This window comes from Ascaphus truei, chromosome 3 (genome assembly GCF_040206685.1).
Source record: "Ascaphus truei isolate aAscTru1 chromosome 3, aAscTru1.hap1, whole genome shotgun sequence".
In the NCBI taxonomy this organism is placed as follows: domain Eukaryota; kingdom Metazoa; phylum Chordata; class Amphibia; order Anura; family Ascaphidae; genus Ascaphus; species Ascaphus truei.
Genome location: NC_134485.1, coordinates 242007948 through 242032860, shown reverse-complemented (window position 1 = coordinate 242032860; position 24913 = coordinate 242007948). Strand labels below are relative to the sequence as shown.

Genomic DNA, 24913 nt, shown 5'->3' with positions numbered 1-24913 from the left:
TGGCGGGTTACATGAGAAGTGTCGCACAGAGGGTTACAGCATTGCTGCTTTAAGCCCCGTGGACCATGCTGTGCGCAAGCCACCGTAAGAGGGTATGGTAGTACCACTAATGGATACTCCATAAGGGAGTAACCCTGGTTGTTATACATCTATGTTAGGATGTATCTGTAATGTATATGATGGAGATATGTACTGTATTCATTTGTACTGCATTATGAGAAAATTTGTGTGATGTTAATTATGTTTTGTGTTGCAGTGGTTCCTGGCAAGAGGTATCTAAATTTAGGTCCCAGCGAGGACGATGGGATTCACCAGGGGGAGAATGTAGCGGTCATGTAAAATGCCTACAGTCATCTCTCCTGCTGGCAGTAAGGCCTGGTAAGTGTGGGCATGCCAGCAGTAATCATGGAGGTTTTCCCTCACACCCTGGTGGGGTGCTCTGTGTATGGCTGGGACTGGTCACATGCTCTGACTCCATGGTTAGTGATGTCAGAGGTGTGTCAGCCTCAGAAGCTTACATAAGGCACAGCACTGTGTTCTAAAGTGAGTTGCTGGAAAGTTCTACCTGAGTGCTGAAAGAGTTCTGTCAGTTATGATATAGTAACTCCATGGGAGGCTGTGTCCAGGGACCTGGCACAGGACAGTGATTCCTGCGGGAATAGTGAATCCCTGATCTAGGTGATATACCTATCTAAAGGGAGCACTGTTACGAGATGAGCGGCTGAAGATACTCCTTGTGGAGGGCAGCTGCCCTGCCGTGTCAATAAAGATGAGTTCAGCCAGAAACCCTCTCGTGTATCTATCTGGAATGAGTGTACAGAGAGGAGCACCACGAAGGAGTTCCTCGCCAGGATCATCCCCTTGCGGACGCAGGGACCCTGGTGAGGTGGAGGCGCTGCACTGGAACTAGGTGAGACTCAGCACACTACCTCAGCTGCCTGTCTGACGGGTCCTCCCCACACACCATCATGCGGGAGACTCAGGAGTCCTGTAGCCAACAGGTGCACCATCAGGCATATCTACACTGTAATGGGGTCCGGTTAGACCACAGGGGCCAATGTGAGATTGGGTGGGTCAGGCCGGGCCAGAAACACCGTTACACGTTCATGTAGCCCCGAGGTAAAAATTCATTTGCTGGCCCCCCTCCGCGAGTGCCGTGTGGTAGCGGGTGCCGCCGGAGGCTGCGACGGACCCGCCGGCACTTCGCGAGGGTGGGGGCCAGTGCAGGGAGTAGCGCGTTGCCCTGCGGTGAAGGCCGGTTGCCGGGGATGCGATCGGGCCGTTGCTAAGGCCGCGATCGCGTTGCCACCGGCCCAGCGGATGGAGGAGAGGGCGCCGCCATTGCGCGTAGGTTCGCGCATGCGCAGGGACCGGCAAGCGCGAGATAGGACCCCAGGGCTAGGGAGAGATCGCGCGAGGGCAGGACAGGGAAGAGAGAGGTTGAGGCGGCCATTAGGGGTTCGCGCATGCGCAGGGCAAGTGCGCACGCGGCCCCAATGCTTAGGCAGCCCCCTGGGAACTACAATTCCCAGGAGGCATAGGGAGACAGAGGTCAGGTGCTCCGTTGCGGCCAATAGGGCTGGAGGAAGCTCAGCCCGGAAAAAGAGATACATTTCCCGGGCTTTGCACGCATCAGTCAGGAAGAGGCAGAGGAAGGAGTAGGAAGGGTGCAGGGAGCGAGTGGCTCCTGTACCAGGTAAGGGTTCTCCTTAGGTCCCCAGGCAGGCCCCAATTCCCGGTAAGGGCAGGGGGTAACTGAAAAGGGACGGCCCTAGATAAGGAGGTTACCCTTAGGTGCGGAAGGTGCAGTTTGGCAGTGCCACAGCGGATAGGGCTGTGCGCACTGGCAAATAGGCACAGCGTGCAAGCAGTGGATTTGCTGCGGGTTCCAGTATATGGTGTGTGTTATGTTAGCTGTGTGTGTGTGTGTCGCTGCATGTGCTGGGCGCAGTGTGTGCAGCGTGTGTGAGTACCTGCAGGTTGACGGTGAGAGCGGTGTGTCTGCTGCAGGTGCTTTAGGAGTATCTAGTGGTTAGTAGGTTACAGATAGGACTGGGTAGCTAGGGAAGGGGGCAGGTTATTACTCCGCAGGCCCTAGGAGTTTTCCCCAAGCCACCCAGGTTGCGGTTCATCAGGGACAGGCCCTAGGTTAGGGTTCTTGTCACTTTAGGGATAGATAGGGATAGCGGCGGTTGCTGTTCCCGTGCGACGGTGTGTTACCGAGAAACGGTTGTGTTCCCGTGAAGTGGTGGGACCCTCGTTGGGGTTCCCGGAGAGTATCACCTGGATAGGATCAGACGGATGCATCGCACGTCTGACCCTTTGTGAAGATCGTTGCAGGCCCGAGCACCGGAGTGCTCGGCAGGTAACGCTGTATCATAAGTGCACCAACAGGCCTTAACTAATTTAGTGACTGCGCAGTCACCCACTACCTCCGTAGGAGTACGAGACATTGGGTGTGGGGGATCACAGGACACTGGGTGGGAACACCAGACATTGGGCTGAGGTGATATGGTTAAGGTGATGCGGATAGAGCATGATGTTATGTAATGTGTTATATGTTCTCAAGTAAAGTATTAGTTGTTTTATCGTATACGTGTGTTATTGTATTTCTTACCCAGGGCTATCTTTCATAACGGGGATCCTGGGTAAGTGGAGGCGCTGCACCAGGTAAATGGTAAGGGTTTCCCCAGGCTCCCAGCTAGCGGAGGCTCAGATCTCCTGGAGCCACAGGTGTGATACAGTTACCAGTAGTCCCTTAGAAGAGGTGTGTCGCAAGGAAAGGGACCGGTTAGACCACAAGGGGCCAATGTGAGATTGGGTGGGTCAGGCCGGTTCACAAAAAGGGCTACATACACTATAAATGAAAAAAGGGTCTTACTTAGATCATTTTTTCTTATTATTAACAAGAGAGGGCGCACGTTTCTGGGGCACACACAACCCTTCATCCGCATTGCGCCGGAGTAGAGATGGGCAATCTTGTTTTGGCAGATTTGGATCCGCAGCGGATCGGTCGGTTCCTTTTGGTCCGCGGATTACCGGATCAATCTCAAAAAGGGCGATTTGCGGATTTTATTATTATTATTATTACTACCAACGCACTCCACGGATTCCGCAACCCGTTGACAGATTTGTAGAAACCAATCTGCAGAATCAGCAATCTGCTCGCTGATTCCTAAGGTTTTGTCCCCCCGGTGGCCGCGCCAGCGCCGCACACCAAATACAGCCCTCTATTGGACAGGCCCCAGCCGGTGTGTGTGGGCGCACAAAGCGCAATCGCCTTTGCCAAAAGACAAGATTTTTGTCTTTTGGTGAGGGTGCCGAGCAGAGGCCAGGTCACGGCGGCGGTTCAGCCAATGATGGCGAACCGGCCACGTGACATCATGGCCGCGCCTCCATCACATCTCCTTGTCGCGAGTTGCCCGGAGGCCAACAGATGCCTCTGAAGCAGGGAATGTGCGCCGCCAGGCTCCCGGTCGCACGCTCTGGGGCCCATAACCTAATAATCCACCAACAAGTGGCTGAATCCCCGGATTGGATTCTACAAATGCGTCAATGGATTGTATCCAATGGCGGTTTTTGATGAATCCGTACGGATTAAAACCGACCAAATCCATTTACGGATTTTACACCGCGAAACGGAATTTGGTGGGGAAAATGCGAGAAAATCTGGGGGACGGATTCAACAATCTCTACTCCTGAGGAAGGGGCTGTGCACCTGATCTCTTGTAAATAACACATTCCTATTTTATAGTGCGCTTTTAACTTAATTTTATTTATTTTTAATTACTGTATAAGCTTTGTATGGGGAACACCGTTTGCATACATCATTAGCACTTACCACCGTTCTTATCAACACAATGCACTTTCCATCCGAAAACTGCACTTAACACTGCGTTGTTGAGCATTGCAGATACCAGTTAACCCTTAACGAGGCATTAACTTAGGTAAGCGCCTCGTTAATAACAGAACTCTCTGCTGGATCTGGGCCTCTGCAGGATAAATGGAAAGGCAAAGGAAAAAAATGATATTTATACTAATTGTATTCCAGCCTGCATTATCTGCACTACAACCAAGGAAATGTAGTAAACATAGCTTAAGACAGCGGTGCGCAAAAGGGAGCGCATGATTGTTTAGGTGGGGCGAGGTGGTTGCAGAGGCCCCGCGGTCTTCCCCCAAGACGTTTAAATTAATGTCGGGGGATCGCGTGAGGCCTCTTCAACTTCACTTACATTCTCTTCGGCGACACGTTGCCATGACCCCGCGGCGTCATTTAACGCCGGGGAGCCGGTGCGAGCAGGGAGGGGGGGGGGGGCGCACGCCGGAAAGATTGTGCACCGCTGGCTTAAGACTCCGGTAAAGAGATGGTGGTTCAGTTCTGGCATTACAATGGTATATAATACAATAGGGTTGGTGAACGCTGCTGTACAGCTTTACAAAAGGTATACTTTAACCACAGCGCAGACAGAGCGGTCAGTGCAACTCTGGCAACAAAGGGTTCACTGGCAAGGTGATAGAAAGTGTTATTGTGAGAAAAATACTTGGCATAGCACCGCGTTTTAGGGCCTCCAGGTCAGGGCTGCCAACAGAAATCATGCGCCCAGGACAAATGAAAGGAGCGGTCCCCCCCCCCCCCCCCATCCCATAGTGCACCTACCACGGGGAATTTTTTTTTTAGCACGCAACTTTTACTTAACTGTTTTCTTGTTATTGTTAATACAGAAAAAACTTTACAATGCAGTCTGTTTATTTTAATATTTTCAACTCGCCACCTAGTTCCGGCCCACTTTTAAAAAACTGAATACATTCCTAAATAAGAATTGTGGATGTGGAGGGGGGCAGTGGATGTGGAGGGGGGGCAGTGGATGCAGAGGGGGGGCAGTGGATGCGGAGGGGGGGCAGTGGATGCGGAGGGGGGACAGTGGATGTGGAGGGGGGGCAGTGGATGCGGAGGGGGGCAGTGGATGTGGAGGGGGGGGCAGTGGATGTGGAGGGGGGGGCAGTGGATGCGGAGGGGGGCAGTGGATGTGGAGGGAGGGCAGTGGATGTGGAGGGGGGGCAGTGGATGTGGAGGGGGGGCAGTGGATGTGGAGGGGGGGCAGTGGATGTGGAGGGGGGGCAGTGGATGTGGAGGGGGGGCAGTGGATGTGGAGGGGGGCAGTGGATGTGGAGGGGGGGCAGTGGATGTGGAGGGGGGGCAGTGGATGTGGAGGGGGGGCAGTGGATGCGGAGGTGGGCAGTGGATGTGTAGGGAGGGCAGTGGATGTGGAGGGGGGGCAGAGGATGCGGAGGGGGGCAGTGGATGTGGAGGGGGGGCAGTGGATGCGGAGGGGGGGCAGTGGATGTGGAGGGGGGCAGTGGATGCGGAGGGGGGCAGTGGATGCGGAGGGGGGCAGTGGATGCAGAAGGGGGCAGTGAATGCGGAGGGGGGGCTGTGGATGCAGAGGGGGGGTTGGGATGCAGAAGGGGGGCAGGGGATGCCGAAGGGGGGGCAGGGGATGCGAAGGGGGGGGGGCAGTGGATGCGAAGGGGGAGGGGCAGTGGATGCAAAGGGGGAGGGGCAGTGGATGCGAAGGGGGAGGGGCAGTGGATGCAAAGGGGGAGGGGCAGTGGATGCAAAGGGGGGGCAGTGGATGCAAAGGGGGGGCAGTGGATGCAGAGGGGGGGGGCAGTGCGCCAAGTGCCACTGGGGGCCCAGCCACGACCGGCGGCAGGGCCTGGCCAGAGGTCGGGGGAAATTTTCAGCGCCGTCCGGCTTGGCCCCCTCAGCCAGCGGGCCCGGGACACCAGACCCGGCAGACTCCCCCTGTTGGCGGCCCTGCTCCTGGTACTTAAAAGGGTTAACGAGTCCCCCATCGCACCTTTGCCAATGCACTAAGTTCTATTGAACAAGAATCTTCTAAAACAATGAGTTTTTTTCATGAACACATCTGCAGAGCTGCGGATCAGTGCCAGTGCTTCAGGGGAGAGGCAGCCTGCTCACTTTCAGTTACTCAGCAGTCCACGTGCAGTGAATATCAAATTAAGTTTGACACATGTAATGGTCTTTTGTTTACGCCTCAGTAAATCTAAAAGCCACTGTGCAGAGCAAAACTATCACATATTTGTACTTCAGGATTGAGGCGGGAGAAACAGGTAAAGTTACAGATTAACGAAGCAGAATTAATTTCTTGAGCAATAAAATGTGTTCTCTCAGTGAAAGTGCAGTGTAATCAAAATGATGGCTTAGTGCACCATTCTGAACACAACTGAACGCCTACACTATTATTGTTAATGAATCAGAAGACACCTACTGTAAAACGCAGGTGTATCATAATGTTGTGTATATTCCCAAATTATGTCAATTGGTGAAGCCAAAAAGCCATACACTCCGACATTTAATAATCATGAAGTATTAATCCCCAGTAAAGTTAAGGAGTTGGCTTTAGCCCAGATGTTCTTTGGTGATCATTACTATTAAAGAATGAATTAGATGTAATATTGTTTTAGTTAAATGTTTTAGCTTTCAATGGATATCATTTCTGGGCACTTATAAATCAGAAATACCTAGAATTTAGACAAATCAGAAAGCTTGGTTTCTGAATGTCTGGAAGTTTTAGCCGGTCAAATAATTCATATTTATGTACAATGTACAGGCATACCCCGCATTAACGTACGCAATGGGACCGGAGCATGTATGTAAAGCGAAAATGTACTTAAAGTGAAGCACTACCTTTTCCCACTTATTGATGCATGTACTGTACTGCAATGATTATATATGTGCATAACTGATGTAAATAACGCATTTGTAACAGGCTCTATAGTCTCCCCGCTTGTGCACAGCTTCGGTACAGGTAGGGAGCCGGTATTGCTGTTCAGGACGTGATGACAGGCGCATGCGTGAGCTGCCGTTTGCCTATTGGGCGATATGTACTTACTCGCGAGTGTACTTAAAGTGAGTGTACTTAAAGCGGGGTATGCCTGTATACTCCATTATAAAGATGTATAGAAGCAGCCATATGGAAGCGCGCACACACCAAAACAAAAAGAGCAGCTTTTCGGAATTAATAACAAAACAATTGTTTTAATAAACAAGTAAAAACACATTGCAACAGTATCTACATCATGGGTGATGTTACACATACATATTTATATGTTTATTATGGGCAGTAATGAGTTCAGGCTACAGAACCCTATACAAATTGCAGAGGTCAAACTGATAATTGCTGGATGTGTCTACCTCAAACCTACCTTAAAGACTTAAGTACAGCCATATTTATCAAGTAGTGCTGCTGTTAAGCCATAAGGCACATCATGGTCCATTCCCAAGGTGCCCCTTTGGCTTAACATTGCTTAATAAATATGGCCCTATGTGAGCAGTGAAGGGATTTGCTTCCTAACGCTACCTACAGTACATTGAACTGAATTTTTCCAGCCTTATACGAGGTGACCCGTGGCATGAGATCATACATCAGTTATGTCTTAACATCCTCTTCATGGTCACGTTTATGGGGCGCAGCACTGTGATAATAATGACGAGCTTTTCTATGCATTTTGTGCAATGCGGAAGTGATAGATCGTATATATAAATACATATATGAAAAGCTTGTTTAGTATAAATCTGCTACTCTGGTAGTGCTCACGTGGCGCATGGGGTGTGGGTGTGTGGTAGATTATATTATAGTACCAAAGGTCATGCGTTAATAAAAGGCTGAATAATTTGCCACGGGCGTCACATTTGATAACATCACTTCAAACATTCCAGGTACAGTAAGTGGTGGAAAGAACCACAGTATAAACTTCATTAGGCTCCAGAGTGATTTCCTACGAGTTGAGTGGCCCACACAAGGGATATTAAAGAACACGGACAAAAGAAGCAATGTAGCTTCATCTGATGTCAAAATCAAGTGATGAAAAGTAGCATAAAATAGGCATTAACGTCTGTATGCTTGATATTAAAGTGTGAGCGGATAAACGTCTGTGCCTGGTGGATGAATGAAACATTGTGAAACACCCTTGATGCACTACTAGAAGCTAGAATGTAGAACGGGGAGTCTCCGTGCATCCCATCCATGCCTATGAGGTTAATGAGGTTACACACACACGCGCACACACACACGCGCGCACACACACGCGCACACACGCTGGAGAGATTTTACTTGCTTATAGAGTGAAACACCTTTAATCTCTATTGTTTTCCAATGGTGAATCTTGCAATTTTTGCCCACATTTTGCACCTGGAACATTTTGACATATAGAAACAGAAAAGGTTTCTAATTTGTGAATAACGTATTGATTTATGAATTGGGGAACAAAGTACCAATCAATAATTTTTCAAGTCGGAAACTATACAGCACAAAAACCAATGGGAAGAACGTCCCCTCAGTGTTTAGACAGCAAAATGCACACACATTTTTTTTGGGGGTGTGTGTATGTACACAATATTTGGTACTCTTGCTTGGTTTGTAAAATCATGCCTTTGATATGATCAGGTTTTCTCGTCTAACTCCCATGTAGGCCAATGGCTTTTAAATTTTCATAAACCATATACAATTATGGTCATCTCTTGTATTTAATTACTGTAGCAGCATCCAAATGCAACTCTGAGAATGAAGGAGATTGCATAAGTGTAGAATTATATTACTTTCTAAAGGTTAAAGTTCAGCCACAGATTTATATCCATCAAAACAATAAATATATATATATATATATATATATATATATATATATATAAACATAGGTCTATAACATGATTTCTGTTATTCAAACAGAGGAAAAAATGGAAGTTAAAACCACTAGTATTGATCACTGATCTCTCTCTGGTCACCATGAGTTACTTGGCCCTTTAAGAATTAATGCAGTTCCTAAGACAGTTCTCATAAAGCCATTAATGTGCGAAATTCACTCAATTACATTGCAAAATTTATTTATGTCACATTTTAACCGTGATCACAAAATATCACTGAAGCTCCTATTTTAAACAGCAATGCCATACTGTACAAGCTATACACACACACACTTTATATATTCCTGTATCTTTTTAGTTCCTTTAGTGAAATACATGGTTAATACATTTTGTTTATCCTACTCTTTATAACCACAGTAACAAAATCAACATAATATTTGCAGTATTGGAAAGGTTTCTCTGAGGAGATTGCTATAAAACCACGTAACAATATTCAAGACACAGAAGAATACAAAATATAGAAACACTACAAACGGATCAAGGCCTAAAATTACTTTCTAACTTGTTTCGTGCCTTTTTATTTTTTTTAAGGAAACACATAAGACAGTGCAATTATTTTTTTTCCAAAGTCATGAACACAGCATACAATGCCCCCTTATAATACTTAAACTATTCACCTTCAAAAATGTTGTTAGCCAGTAATGAAATAGGTTTACCTGCAAAAAATGTAACTAAGATTTTCTTTTGCTGGAGCCGTTTCTTTTCAGTAGCAATGCATCCCAAAGACAGAAACTTTTGGTCTAATACAGATTTCTTATTGTCTCTTGAAGCCCCATATCACTACAGCCCATATTTTCTAAGTGGTGCTACACAATAAGAGCTGGTAGATAACTTATGATAAATTCATTTTAAGCACCGCTTAGTTAATATGTACCTAAATGTTCTATTTGTCTATTTCAGTTGCATGTTGTAGGCAGCAGGAGCTCCAAGTGTTAATCCGGCAAGATTAAGAATTTTTGCTATTCAAGTATGGATATCCAGTCAGCTCTCCTCTAACCCACATGGATCAAGAATGGACAAACAAAATCTTTCCCATCTCGAGCATCAGTCCTTCGGTGGGTGCAAGCAGCCTGCTCTCCCATTCGCCCCGGTACCGTGGGAACAGGGACATTGCTGCCCCAGATCCGGGCTTCTCCCTGCTGCCTCCTCCTGTGTGCTCATAAAAAAGTGTTCCTCTCTTGTGCGCAAAGCTACTTCGAGGGGAAGGATGAGGAGCGAGACAGCATGAAATCATCGACAGCATGAAGCAGTTGCATGGAGGGGGCGGGGAGACGCTCCTACCCACATCTGCAATGTCCCTGTACTCCGGTCCCTGTAAATGTACGTTTGTGATTTTATAGAGAAAGAGAAAGTGAGTGTGTGTGTGTGTGTAAATACACACACACACACTTTCATTGTTATGCTTACATAATGGGCCCCTACAATTCCTCCTGTGGGTGCTTCACGCCCCAGTCTGACACGGCTAAGGCCCATTTATTAGAACTTAGCTATATTATCCCCCAGCACGGGTAAGTCATCTTCATAGCATATTGAGTAGGAGCATGAGACAGAAATGGTTACACAGAAACCACAATATGGTCAAAGCAATTTATGCCAAACTTTTTTTTTTGTCATTAACATATTTTGTTTTCCATTTAAAATAGAGGAATCTCGCTTGTGACTGAATTATGGTCTTGCAGTCTTTAGGGTATTTGAGGAGCACGCATGTGGTCTTCTAATTAACTTTCTTTGCAATGAAACAGTCAAAACTATCCTAATTAAATAAAAAATAAAAAAGCAACAGCTCTTTGGCACAGAGGGCGACACTGAAAGTGCTAACATGTAAATGTTGTTACGCAATGTTCTTTTACCATGATCCTGTGATTATATACACAGATATGTTCCAATTGGAAAGCACATGGTAAAGTCTCCATTGTCCACCCTGTGGAACTACCATAGATGTCTTCATGCCAACATCACATGCTACGGTTTATTTGCAAAGACATATGTTAGCAGAAATTGGTTGGAGTAAAAACAAACAAACAAAGAACAAATGGTAAGATCGCACTGACTGCTCCAGAGACTTCCTTTGGTTATGATGCAATAGGAAGTCTGACTTTGTTACTGCGCAGTTGATGGGTCACAATGGAGGCACTGTTTCCACCTTGGAGTCGCTGGCATTTGCACCGTCGTAATCCACTTGCTTCAAGGTACTTGGCGCTGTAGTTGTAAGTCCCTTTTCTCCCAATTAGATAGACTGATAAACGTAGCAATATTTAGCAGAGGGTATTTGTTGTTTTTAAAGGGAACCCATTTGTAACTTGTCCAAACCAGGGAAGCCTTTCATTCAAGAAACCCAACTTATCCCATTTGTTGTTTCCACAGATCTTTAAAATCCCATAAGATCTGGGTGCTCGGGTCCAAAAACAAGACGGGAATAAAGATTTGGAGCCAGTTAAAGCCAAGACGAAGAGTGTAATTGAATATTGTCTTAGGCCGCCATTCACACCGCAAATCAGTCGGAAAATCCTATTCAAGTTAATTGGATTTTCTGTGATCAGCTGCTTCAGACAATATAGAATTACCCCCTAAAAAGCTCTGTACTTCACTGAAAGAAACTTAAACCTGTATCTGACATGTCTAGATCTCATGTGCATCTTCTCACAATTTTTTCTGTTGTGGAAAGGTCTCAAGTTTACAACGGCTACAGATCTGTCCTGATTGAAGCTACTCACAGACAAGCTAGGAAACAGCTGAGGCACAAAGTGATAGATAACTTGGAGCAGACAACTCTGATGGAACATAACCATAGCATGTCACCGCCTCTACGTCATGCAGAGAGATATGTCAAACGAAAAGGATTCTGCAATGTATTGTATGAAATAGAGCACATAGTTAAACCCATGAATGCTTCATGTTGTGCGGGTTCCAGGAATGCATGTGATGCCACAAAAAGAAGCAAGAGATCCATGCGTGGAGCAGTTCACTGAGCTGATCAGAAGCATTAAAGAACATGAGTAGAAGATTAAAAAACAAAAAAAAAAAAAACAAAGTTCTGTCATCTGCTCTCAGATGAATAAAGTGCATAGCAACTATTGTAACAGTTCTCAAACACACAGAAAACACTCCGCAAGTCTCAGTCTAAGTTTGACACATGGTGTTACATCGCTGAATTACACAAGGACTTCACTCTGTCCTCATGTCTACATCTTCCACTGCTTCAGTGAGACGAGCCATTTCCTTTTGTAATCCTTGAAGTGCACCTGGTATGACATGCTAAATGGAATGTGCAGACACCTCAGACTGCTGCCTGATGTAGGTCTGGAAGCTCTTGTCTCCTATTGGGTGCTCTCTGCAAAGAGGAGAAAAGGTATTATGAATCGCTTTAAAATTGCATTCCAATTCAAAGGCGCAGTCCTACATAGAACCAAACGTATCTGATATAGATATAGATATATATATCTATATGTATAAATAATAACATTTTAAGTTATGGTGGGTGAAACAGGCGACAGAAAACCTCAACTGTTCGCATATAGCCAATAAAGAATATCACTTGTGAGCACATTCACATGTCTCAGACAGGTCTGCAACCCTGCCTATCAACCGTTATCACCAAGCATACAGTGCTCCCACTGCAGCAAAGGATTCTGGGAAATGACATGCAAATGAGCACACAATGTGTCACCTTTTGCCTGGAATATCCATACACATGGAGCCCATTTAAGCAAATGCATCGCCGTTCACACAGCTTTTAAGCAAAGCATGGGACTAGCAAAGCAAGTCAAACCACTCACAGACATGTTTCAACAATTTTTCTAGGCTGGGTAGGTTTACGCGCACGCACGCACGCTATACTCAGGGGACAAGATACTAATAGAATTTAAACTACATAGGCTGACGTGCGCCCACTTACTGGCTTCCATACTTTGTCTTCTTGAACTTATCCCTCTTGTACTGTGCATGCTCCTGTTCTAATGTTTTAACAGCTTCTATTATGTGGTATAGTGTCTTGTAGGTTTCACGGGGGTCATCAATCAGAAAACTGTTGTATTCCTCCTGCTCAGGCCCATCATACACCGACTTGCTACCGCAAGCCTCTAAAGGGACAAGAAAAAAAGACAAACTAAGCATAATTCACAAGGCAAACAGGATAACTAATAAGAGATCCAATAGATTGCTCATTAGGTACAATACAAATGACTTATGTAGAGCTCAAAACCTAGATTGGTCTTAGGCTAGGTCCCCAGTGCAGCCGGCGGCACGTGCCTCTTACCAGCCCCCTCGCTGTCCCCAGTCCCTCCTCGCTCCCAGGCTCACTGCGCACTGTGACGCGTCAGCCAGCAGGGGCTACAACCAGTTAGTGATCCCGAGCGGTGACACGTCACGTGGTGTGGCAGGGAGCCAATCAGAGAGGCGGGGGAGATCCGTTGTGTCACAGAAGCCTGTGTGTGTGTGTGTGTGTGTGTGTGTGTGTGAGTGTGTGTGTGTGGTATGTGTGTATGTGTGGGGGGGGGATGTTTTTTTTTTATAGTTTGGCCGGCGTCGTGGCCCCGCCCCCTTGTCATGGCCACGCCCACACAGCCTGTTTTGGCCATGCCCCCGCGCCTCAGAACGCCGCCTGCAGACCGCGGTATAGCGCTCTGCACCCGCCGCCAGGTCGCAAGGCGGGCGTGCAGGCGCGTGCAGTGGGGCCTCAGTCTTAGATTGAACTGGAATCTTAATTGAACCTATATGGGGAAAAAAAATAAACTAAAAAGATTTGCTCAACGCAAGGTTTTGATACCACACCAACGCCTTCTTCAGATTGGGAAATTGTCGCATGCTTTCTGCTGTATTTTCAAGTAAGCCTGGCATCCTTCTTATTTATTCTTTTATTTCCCAAGGACGTTTTAGGTATTAACGATGCACTGGCGACTTGTCAACATTCTCTTACTATGACCAATAGAACATACTGCTTTAAAAACAGCAAGCCTGCCCAAAATGTTATGGGGAATTGCAGAAATGTAACTCTCTTGAATATATTAAACAAAATAGGGTTCTATCTCTTGTTTTTCTTCGAACATTTTCAAAAAGCATTTGTTCATTTGACCCTCGTTCTTATTGTGGTGTTTGTATGGCTGTATCCTGGGTTTCTGTTATCTGGCATTTCAGAAGATATCTTCTTATTCATGATTTCAAAGAGATTTTAGTTGGTGGTTTCTCTTGGGCTGCTCTTCTGGGTGTGTTCCTGCCTACATAGTCCTCTCATTAATATTACTTATTTAACATGACTGGCTATGCAATTCTTTAGCCCAGGCTCTGCTGAAAAGCTGTGTAATATGGCAGCATTTGGGGATCCATGTTAAAATGTATCTGAAGCAAAAGTTGACATTGTGTGTTCATTTGCATGTCATTACACAGAATCACTGGCTGCAGTGGAAGCATTGTATACTAAGAGATAACGGGGAAAATCAGGGTTGCAGACCTGCCTGAGACATGTGAATGTGCTCACAAGTGGTATTTTTATTTGCTGTTATTTAAAATGAAATCACAGCCTTCCACTTTTCTGGCACCAAAAAAAAAAACTCCAGATTACAACATGCCTAAAAGATTATTCTCAAGTTTTTTTTAATTTGGAACGAGGAATTGCGGCTTTAATTTCACTCCTGCAGAAATCACATTGTTTGTATACTACCTTAGGTAAGTAATGACTCCTACCTTGCATTTTATCCATCTTAAACATGTAGGTGGTAAACAGAGAATAAACTCGCTCTGCCTCCCTGTCTCCATCTATGACGAGTTGTATATTTGCCGGCAGGCCTCTGCAGTAAAAAGAAGAAAAGCAATGTGTCTAGGCAAAGGTTTTCAATACTAAGCAGCAGCGTTGGTGTTTTCAAGTAGCAGATAATGACACATAAATCTATCACTGAACTGGTATGTAAATGTATTAAGTATGATGACACTCATGATTACGTGAATACAGGAGTATGAAAAACTCCTTTGGTTCAATGAGCGGACGTTATTTCCCAATATGCCATCAGATGTATTGACGAGTCCCAAACAATATAAACATCGGTTAACCAGTACTGTTAAACCTAATGATATAAATAATACTAATCCTTTCATTTAAGGCTTTACACTCCTCTGCACTCCATATATTTCAACTCTAATCCCTCGTTACACCCCATCTCGCCTCTTACGCTCGACCCAAGGTTGCCTCATCCTTGCACCTTTTACCTCTCCAGCCGCCTTCCCGTCTTAACCCCATTTCACTAATCTCTCCCTACCTAAGGAACGGTCTTCCACTTAATATTCATCAAGCACCGTCACTTTCCATTTTTAAAAGCCAGCTGAAAATTCACCTCTTAAAGAAGGATCTCATTCAATATTTACATCTACATTACCCACTCCAGATGCCCTTGATCTCACGGATTTGCCCTTTTAATAACAGCACTTTCCCTCCTACTGTGTCTAAGTATTCCAATATAGCTCTTAGATGGCAAGCTCTTTGGGGCAGTCTCCCTATGCCTTTATACATCATAATCCCTGTAGGGTAATTTTGTGAAGTTCTGTGTACACAGTTGGCACTATATAAATACAAGTTGAGATAAGCAACAATATGTATCCCATCAGTTTAATTTGGCCCTACATGGAGCTGCACATTACGCGGTTATACAGAGAGGGTTTGCTAACTCCAACTCTTTCAAATCCAAAATATAATTCCTGCCCTCCCCAACGCCCAATAGAAACCAATTCATCTCCAAACATCACTGAACTGATCTGTATTCAATATGTTTTAAATTGGCAATAAGGAACTACAAACTTTTAAATATTGTAGAAAACGGCAGTGGCGTCTCCGTTGCGCTCAGGAACAGAACTTTGTAGACATTATAAAAGGTTTTTAATTCAGAAAAGTGATGCAACGTTTCGGGGCAAAATGGCCCCTTTCTCGGGTGCAATAGTGTACATGTGTAAGAGGTTTATTTTTCCCCCACACCATTATTAGCAGTGTCGTCATTGCTCATGAATATTCATGAATCTCGGCATCACATCATGTGTACATAATAATATTCACAAACATAAAACCTTGTAAATGTAAGGACTGGAATATCAACAATATTATGCCATTATACCCAAATATGAAAAAAAATATATACATATATACATATATATATATATATATATATACATATATACATATATACATATATATATATCAAAATAAAAAGCATACAAAAAAAAATTCATTGTCTCAATTAAACACAGCATTATATATATATATATATATATATATATATATATATATATATATATATATATATATATATCTCCATACAAAATAAATATGTTTGCTTTAAAAGTTGTATTGTGCCATGTTAGCTTAAGGGCTAGACAATTGTTGTTTCATAATGAGCTACCATATCTCCAGGTTTTGCTCCCCCTGACTGCAAAGGATTTCAAAGCATCAATCACTTGAAGAGCAGATCATGGAAAATAGGTAAATATTTGAAAAAACTCTATTTGTGATTTGACAATTTTAATGTTGCAAATGTAACAGAGTTGTCAGTAACCAAAGACACTAAAGCGAGGGTCATTTACAGAAACCAGATATAGAGAAACTAGGGATCAGACACTTACCCAGTGCAAGGTGTGCAGCCAGGGGCATTTTCTGAATTAGCCTTACAGCACAGCCAGTGCCCATTAAGGTAGGCTGAGGGGTGATAAACTGTGAGACGCTTCTTGTTGCACTGGCTGACTTTGGTGAGGATATCTATCCAATCCTTAGCCTCAACACAGTTATTTGCTTGGATGTAGAGGGTTCGCACTGGCTGAATGACTTGAAACATCTAGTATCATACAAATACAGACAACCAGAAAAGTGAAATTCTCATCTATGAGAATGCAGCGGCATCGTCACAATTAATTATTCTAGGATTAATACAAGTAGCATATAAACCTCAGTGTTTTTCATCCCCAATTCTCCTGAGAAATCACATTCACTCAAATAGGTTGTAAGGGGTCTTCTAGCGCCAGGCCTTAACATAACAGTAACATTACTTTGTAAATAAGAATCTTTATGGCGCGTGCCTAATAAAGGCAGTGTGTTACTGCAGAAAAAGAGGAGCATAGAATCCCTGTGAAAAACGTGCTGCAGAAAACGTGGGTAGAGGCACTGCTGCCATGATACTGTATACTGACAGGCCCGGGAATCCTGGTGGCCCGCAAAGCTTGCACCTGAAACGGATCAAACAATCAAAACAACAGAACTAAGTCCTGATGACTGCAGAAGTGTTCACTACAAACCATTTTTCTTTATTCACCATGCTGCAGTCGATATGGTTTTACTTTGACGTTTGCAGCCTTGTCAAAGATACTTTTACTGTAAACTTAGCGTCTTATGCTGTGTGCTTCTTCTTATTATTATATGCTGCTGCTCAGCATGTGCTCTTTCCTGCTGGCTGCCCCAACCCCCTCTGTTAGCAGATCTAACACTTAAGGAGTTACAGTATATGCAGTTGTAATAATTCAAGCTCTATTTGCAGGGGGACTGTGTTAACCAGCAGGAGGTGCTCGTTAAGAAAAAACCTAAGCTGAGAATTTATTTTGCACATAACTTTGGCAGTGTTATAGGAGCTTCCAGGGACTTGTTCTGCACTTCCAAGTCCAAAACTCCAGTCTATGCCATTGGTGGGCAATAGGTGGCCTCATGTGGTCTTCACCTGCAGCCCCCCCAGCACTGGCCACCCCAGCAACCTGCTCTCCCTCTCTCGCCACTAATGAATGAGAGAGAACACTCCGCGGGCTGCAGCACCTCACCGAGGTACTGTAAGAAGGAGCGTCTCATATGATGCAAAATGTGCATTGGTCTCTTTGAGGACATCGCGGTCAGCGACATCGCCCATTAGGCAGCCAGTGTGAGGGACAGTTCCTCCGTGTGGTGCCGTAGCCCAGAGTGTGCTCCCAGTTATTATAGCCAATGATTCTCAGCGCTGCATCTTAATTATATGGAAGTAAAAAAAATCTAATTAATTATTCATACACTGATTTCATTATTATTCAAACATTATTAATCAAAATTCAAATCATCCGCAATGGGGGGAGGAGAGACAGAGACCCATATCCCCTCAAACTTCCGTCAAAATAACATACGGAGCACGATAACCTGTGCTCAAAAAAGGAGCACACCGTGTATACCTAGGAGATATGCTAATTAAATATGCTAAGTATTTTTAAATAACTCATACCCCATGGATTTGCATAAGTCATTCCAAAAGTATGCTGTGACAGTGCTGCTACCCAGCACCTGATTTAGTTCCCTGCTAGAGCTGCTGCCCAGAATAGCAGAGGCTATGGGTTCTGATCCTGTCGGACCTGTCACCAGTACCCCCCTTCATCTTGAAATGCCTTAGGCTTCTCAAAATAATACTCATGGAAATCCTTTTAGGAATTGTGGGGTGTGTCTCATTGAAATAATATTTTGCATATCTGCCAGGTATCTGAGGTGTGCTCCTTTATGAGCACAGATGTCTCTCCATATATATTATATGGGAGTGTTTTAAGGGGATATATATAGATATACTGATACCTCTACATACATATATACATATATACATATATACATACATACATACATACATACATACATATATACATATATACATATATACATATATACATATATACATATATATATATATATATATATATATATATATATATATATATATATAATCTCTGTCTCTCTCTCTTAAATTAAATTTGATGGCGGATTTCCCAAAAATTAGAGATATTTTAATACAAGGTATTTTATAATTAGAGGTTTATTGCAAACTTTATTTTGGAAATCTGAAGGCGGATTTGGCACTAAAATAATTTTCTTGTACCCAATACGCCTTCAGCTTTCCATGCACGGATCGAATTTTGACCGTTTTGCCCATCTCTACTTTTCCCCCTCCTCTACCTTCATCTGTTTCTGGAATACGGTTTAAATTGTCGAGGTCCAGCACTAGTGAAATAAAGTTAGAAACAAACCTATAATTAAAATACCTCTAATTACACAAAATCACTAGGTATTATTGGAGATCGTCTCAGTGGTTTAAATACAACTATTATTCACTGGTTACTACAGTTGGTTACTTTTTCACCGCTTCATTAAACTGGCTAGCCCTTGGGGAAAAATGTTAACTAGCCTAGTCAAGCAAAAATGACTGTTTTTAAATACTGTATCCATAAAAGTTGAGTTTTAATTTGTATACAGTATATGTGTTTTGAGTGTAGTAATTGTGTCCTTTTATGCACAGTTTTTTCCCCCAGAAGAAAACAAACATGGTATCATTTGACCAACAGCTGAAATCTTCTTTAAGGAGATTTAAAAATGTTCATTGACTTATATTGAGACAAAGGAATAATTTTCAGGGAGGCAACAAAAAAATGATACATACAGTACCCCCCCTACGAATCTTGTAGTCTCCCTTACAAATAGTTGTTCAGTATACGCATGGTGTAGAATAACTGAATGTTATTCTGCATGTGCAGATAGCCAGTGCACATTGATGTAAATCTAAAGAAAGCCCAGTGCATTCCTTACAGATTTACTGCATTAAAGTAATAGTGTCCCCAGTATCAAACATTACCTGCAATGATACAGTAGCAGACTCTGGAACTGAAGAGGTTAAAGTAAACTATAGATACTGGAGCATACGTTCACAAGTCATGTAATGGTGCGCTGCACACTCCCTTGACAACTGCACGACTGTTGTGCTGTGTACAGTACCTACAAAATGCCAGCTGTTAAGACTGGCTCTTCCTTTTATACATGCCAAAGAACCTCTACATAAACACCAAAACATATGAAATAAATAAAACATGTACATAAAACTCATGTGTATCTTCATAGCGATATGTTACCCAAACTCTCCTTAATACTTCTCATTAAGGTGCCCCTACAAGGCATGATCAGCCCGTACAGCAGGAGCGTGGGTAGTACAAAGATTGTTGGATGAGGCTATGGATTGAATACCAATGTACATGGCCTAATGCATTGCACCTGCTGCTGAAAAGTCTCCAGCTATAGGAAAAGAATGTCATATGCGATCACAAGCATTTCCTGCTCGGTATAGGTCTGGCATAAAATATGTTCCAAGAAAATGTGTGAAATCAACCCTGATCTACCAGTGGGGGGGCGGCGGGGGGAGAGAGAGTAATGAGTTCAGAAGCCAAAACGTGCCTGTGCAGCACAGGGATTACAGAATATGAAATTGAGCAGCATCCTAAGAAACATGCCCGCAGTTACATGAAAGCAACATTTATGGGAATCTGTGTATTCAGTAAAAAAAAAAAAAAAAAAAGTATTCATATTGCGAGCACAGGGAAGGTGAAGCAGCAAATTGATGTATCAAATGTATTTATCAGTGACAAAAAGGAAAAAGATTCATATTTACTGCTAAAACACCAGTGTTTCAGGGACATCTTCACCTTCCTTCAAATAATACATTGAAAAAACAGGGATTTTGGTATGTTCGCATGCCACTACCCATAATCCTATGCCTTTTGACAGTTTTTTTTTCAGAAACTTGACAGTTTCAAGTTGTATGCTGTGCAGGCACTTACTGAACATGAGGTTAAAAGAGGCAGATGTATACGCTGGATATCTTTAATGCATGGACATTAGGTATAATGGTGTTTTAGAACAATACAGGGCACAATTCACACAAACGCCTTCAATTTAATCCCTTCAAAAATGGAAAAGCCTTAGCAATGCACTGTTCCATAGAAATAAATGGGTGTCAAGTGTACCCGTGTCTGTTATGAGTTTATGAATAATGTGGTGAGGGAAAGTTTTCATGGGGTGGGGCACATTCAGTAGAAATTAGACTTCCACGAAGCAGTTAGATTATGCAGACGGGCACAGAAACACCAGGCTCAAGCACCGTTGGACTCCGCATTAGTACACGTCCTACTCACATTCTTCATTTTGAACGACTCTTCCTCTAATTTTTCAACCGCCAAAATGTTTTCGATGGGAATATTGCAGAGCGGATGGTCACCTGCTGGAGATACAGAGGAACAGAAACTGGTCACTGCTTCTGTTGTATGAATCAAGGTTCTTTGCTGTTCGACTACACAGTCTTGGGGGATTACGTAATCAGTCCGGCGCTGAACAGATGTTACTTGGCATGAACATGTGCACAAAAAGTACCCTCAAGAAAGTACCTTCAAAATAACAAATGTAAAAAAAAAAAAAAACAAACAGCTGGAGTGAGTCTTTTTTTTTTTTTTTTTTACCATCCAACAAAAACAGAATTTTATAGCAGATAGGAACCACTTTGCCCACCTAATCAGCCCATTGTCCTGCCTGTTGTAAAACCTCAGACCCTATTTGATCCTTGTGTTTCTATTTACGTAGCCTAAAGCTACAGCCTCCGAGTATGACCTTGTTCTAGCACTTCTCTTTCTCTGAAACATGCTCCCCTCTGTACCTTGTTGAAGCCGATACTCCCTTTCCCTTCTCTCCTACAAGCTGTACATGATGACCTTTTGAGTGCCATTATGATGTACTTGGTACAGTATGCCTACTTTTCTAGGGGAAGTCACTCCGCTTCCATTGTTATCCTCATGGGCTGGCTACACACGTGACCACGACCAAGGCATCGCAATTAAGGATCTTTAGTCTTTCTTAATACAGTAAGGGTTACGCATGATGCACATGAAAAGGGGTTACAACAGGTTTACCCAGCAATGTGCGTCACTTGGGCTCATGTATATTAAATAAATGGTCTCAGGACCTTTTTCAAGCAAGTGTGCGATTATCTTTTTGTTACAAATATATACAAAAGGTTCTCGGCATACCAATCTCAAAAAGCGAAAAAATCGGACAATTGTCAATAGAAATGTAAAGAATATATTGAAAATTGATGCAATACACAAATGCCCCCAATAGAGGCATGGAGAGTACGTCTCGCAAAACAGAGCTAAACAGTGTCAAAAATACGGAGGGCGAGGGGGAGGAGGAGAAACAAAAAGGGGAATGGAGAACACACAAGGAAAAAACAAAATACTAAATATAACAAACGTTTTAAATTTAAACATTTAAATCTAGCATAAATGTTGAGAAATGTTACGCACAAACTTGTAATAAACGTTCTTGAACAAAGAGAGAACTGCAAGGAATATCTGGAGACTCAAAATCAAAGAAATGTAACACCAAGAGATACAGTGTACACCATATAATGCAGAGGTCCCCAACTCTAGTCCTCAAGGACCACTAACAGTGCAGGTTTTACGGATACCCCCGCTAGAGCACAGGTGGTTCAGTCAAAATGATTGGGCCACCTGTGCTAATGAGAGGCTATCCTTAATTCCTGCACTGTTAGCGGTCCTTGAGGACTGGAGTTGGGGACCTCTGATTATTATAATGGATCATGTAATGCTGAATGTAACCCTCCATGGCTAAAGGAGGAGTCTCTGGAGTATCAAAATCACTCCTAATGTAACCAACAGCTGTGCTGCAGGGATTTCATTTATTACAAGTTTATGTGGTTAACATTTCTCAACATTTATGCTAGATTTAGATGAGAGGTTTTTGGACGGAGGTACATAAGAGAAGTATCATAGACTCAAAAGGTCTGTGGGAACAGGCATGAAGAAGGGGCGATTTAGGCCCCGAAACGTTGCCCCCCATGTTTATATTACCTCATCTTTTACGTTTGTTATATTTAGTTTTTTCCTTGTGTGTTCTCCATTCCCCTTTTTGTTTCTCCTCCTCCCCCTCCATATTTGTGACACTGTTTAGCTCTGTTTTGTGAGACGTACTCTCCATGCCTCTATTGGGGACATTTGTGTATTGCATCAATTTTCAATATACAGTATTCTTTAAATTTCAATTGACAATTGTCCGATTCCGTTTTTGAGATTGTGTGCCGAGAACCTTTTGTATATATTTGTTACGTTTTTGTGGGGTTTTCAGGTTCCTCCCTGTTTTCGTGCACCACAACATCAGTATAATATTTCTCTAATTATTCCTATTCTCTGGAGTGCTACCTAACACACATAAGTTTTGATATCTTTTTGTCTTCCACTGAAAGTATACATGGACATCTCTTTCTTGTCTCTGCTTCACGATGAAATGTTACATGCAGAATAAATTCTTATACTTATGAGCTCCTAAACTAAGGGAATTTAAAATTACCCAAAGTCACACAAAGCTACAATTGGGTTTCAGATGTTTGTCATATTATACTGTTGGGCAGGGGGAGCAATCTTTTCCCCCTGCGCCCCCCTGCTGGCTTTCCCCCTCCCCTCTTACCTTGATTCGGACGTCCTGGCGTCACGTTGTCATGGCAACGTGACGTCACATGACCCTGCGGCGTCATCAGGAGCGTATGAATCAAGGTACGTAAGGTTTACAGAGGCCCTGCAGCTCCCCCGGCATTTGTTTAAATGCCATCGGGAAGCGCGCGGGGCCTCTGTAAACCCCGTGCCCCCCGCATCGAATCGCGCGCCCCCCCCAGGTAGGGCACTCTTCCTCTTTAATATCCCAGTAAGCACTTTCATTATTGTTAGAAACATTATGGCACTGCATTTCCCTCAGGATTTCCTCAAGCAGACTATTGAACTCTATCAATAGAAAACAAAGCCATAATAAAACAAGTTAATTCAAGAAAACAAAGCTGCCTAAAGATTAGTTGCTGCAGAAGCCTGGTTGGAGACCAAGGTGTTACAGGGTGTTTGTAAAAGGATGGAGTTCAATAATCTAAAACAGCATAGTTCATCTAACCGTCCCTTACAATAAGCAAACAAACAGAGCAGGGAACTCATTGTATGGTTTACCTTTGCTTTTCTGGTAAGTAAATTCGTGGTTAGTCAGGCGAAACCATCGTTTCTTGAAATTTTTCATACCAAATCGTTTCCTCCCCTGTGCTCTTTTGATCATAAACCTGTTTGTAAATAGAAGAATGTGTACCATGTGAACAATTATTTTTTTTTTATTAAAAAAATACAATAAGGAAATCTGAAGAAAAAAAATGCATTATTCCCAATAAAACTACTGTATCTTTACTACAGTGTTTAATAAACACATAGTTACAAATATCAAACTAAACAACTCCCGGGGAAGATGAAATTACAAATATTGAAAAAAGCTGGGGAAGTAGAGAAAATCCTTGCAACACTTTATATGCTGCTTGAAAAACAGGAACATTTCAGAATGGAGAAATGCCAGTTTACCTCATCTACAAGAACGGAGACAAAGAACCTCAAGAACTACAGAGCAAATCGGTCTATTTCTTACTACTTGAAAGATTTTTACGAAGATACTCATGGAACGTTAGGAGTCCATCTATCGTTCGTCCCTAACAACAACAACAACAGACACATTATGTATGGGGACAAAACAAGGCCAGAGCTTTATTTAGATTTTAGCCTGAGTTTTACCAACTCCTCTTTTCCACCTGCCAGGCAGCTCTACAGTAGTACAGAGCCCCCCAATGGCATCTCCGTGGCTCGTGACTCCCAGCTTAGAGAACAAGCGGGATTTTGCAATGGATAGAACACAATGGACGACATCCAAGTCATACAAGAAGTGATTTCCCGAAGTAATAAATCATAGATTCCAAAAAAGCATTTGATTCCATATACACCTCAGCGGTTTTAAATACCTTAAGAAGACAAAGTGTTGAAGACGCATACATTGATACTACAGTATAAGGAACATTTATAGAATGCCACATCAACCATCAGATTACATGACGATCCACACAAGATAAAGATCAGCAAAGGTGTGCAAAAGGTAGACACCATGTCAGTAAAGCTTTTCACAGCAACATTTGAAGACATTGAATTGGGAGGGGAAAAAAATAAATAAAAAGAGTCATAATCGACAGTAAATACTGGTCAACTATGATTTGCAGATGACATTGTTATTTTGGCCACAAGTACAGAAGACCTCCAACAACAAATCAGAGAGCTCCCTGAATCATGTAAGAAAGTGGGCCTCCATATGAATCTCAGCAAGACCAAAGTGATGTTCAACAAATGTGCAAACTCTGCAAAGAGTGAACTAAATAAAATAGAACTAGAAGTCGAAGACTATGTCTACCTTGGTCGACAAGTAACAATGAATGGGAACTTTTTGAATTGAATCAATAAGAAAATTAAGATGGGATGGAGGGCATTTGGAAGAAACAAGACAATCTTTCAAGGGAACCTTCAACTGTGCCTCAAGAGGAA

General features: G+C 43.3%; 1 protein-coding gene across 5 annotated transcripts in view; it reads right to left on the bottom strand.

Annotated features, from left to right (window-relative positions):
* Positions 1-7043: 7043 nt before the first annotated feature.
* RASA3 (RAS p21 protein activator 3) overlaps positions 7044-24913 on the bottom strand; it is a 257766-nt gene continuing 239896 nt past the window's right edge. For 4 of the 5 annotated variants that reach the window (XM_075590460.1, XM_075590463.1, XM_075590461.1 and 1 more), the window contains 6 exons: positions 23516-23622; positions 20651-20736; positions 16325-16533; positions 14405-14508; positions 12621-12804; positions 7044-12056 (listed from right to left, as the gene is read on the bottom strand). In XM_075590460.1, coding sequence (XP_075446575.1) covers positions 11981-12056; positions 12621-12804; positions 14405-14508; positions 16325-16533; positions 20651-20736; positions 23516-23622 — 766 coding nt within the window. In that variant the 3' untranslated portion in view covers positions 7044-11980. The remainder of the gene's footprint in view (positions 12057-12620; positions 12805-14404; positions 14509-16324; positions 16534-20650; positions 20737-23515; positions 23623-24913) is intronic. The other variant, XM_075590459.1, reaches the window with a different exon arrangement.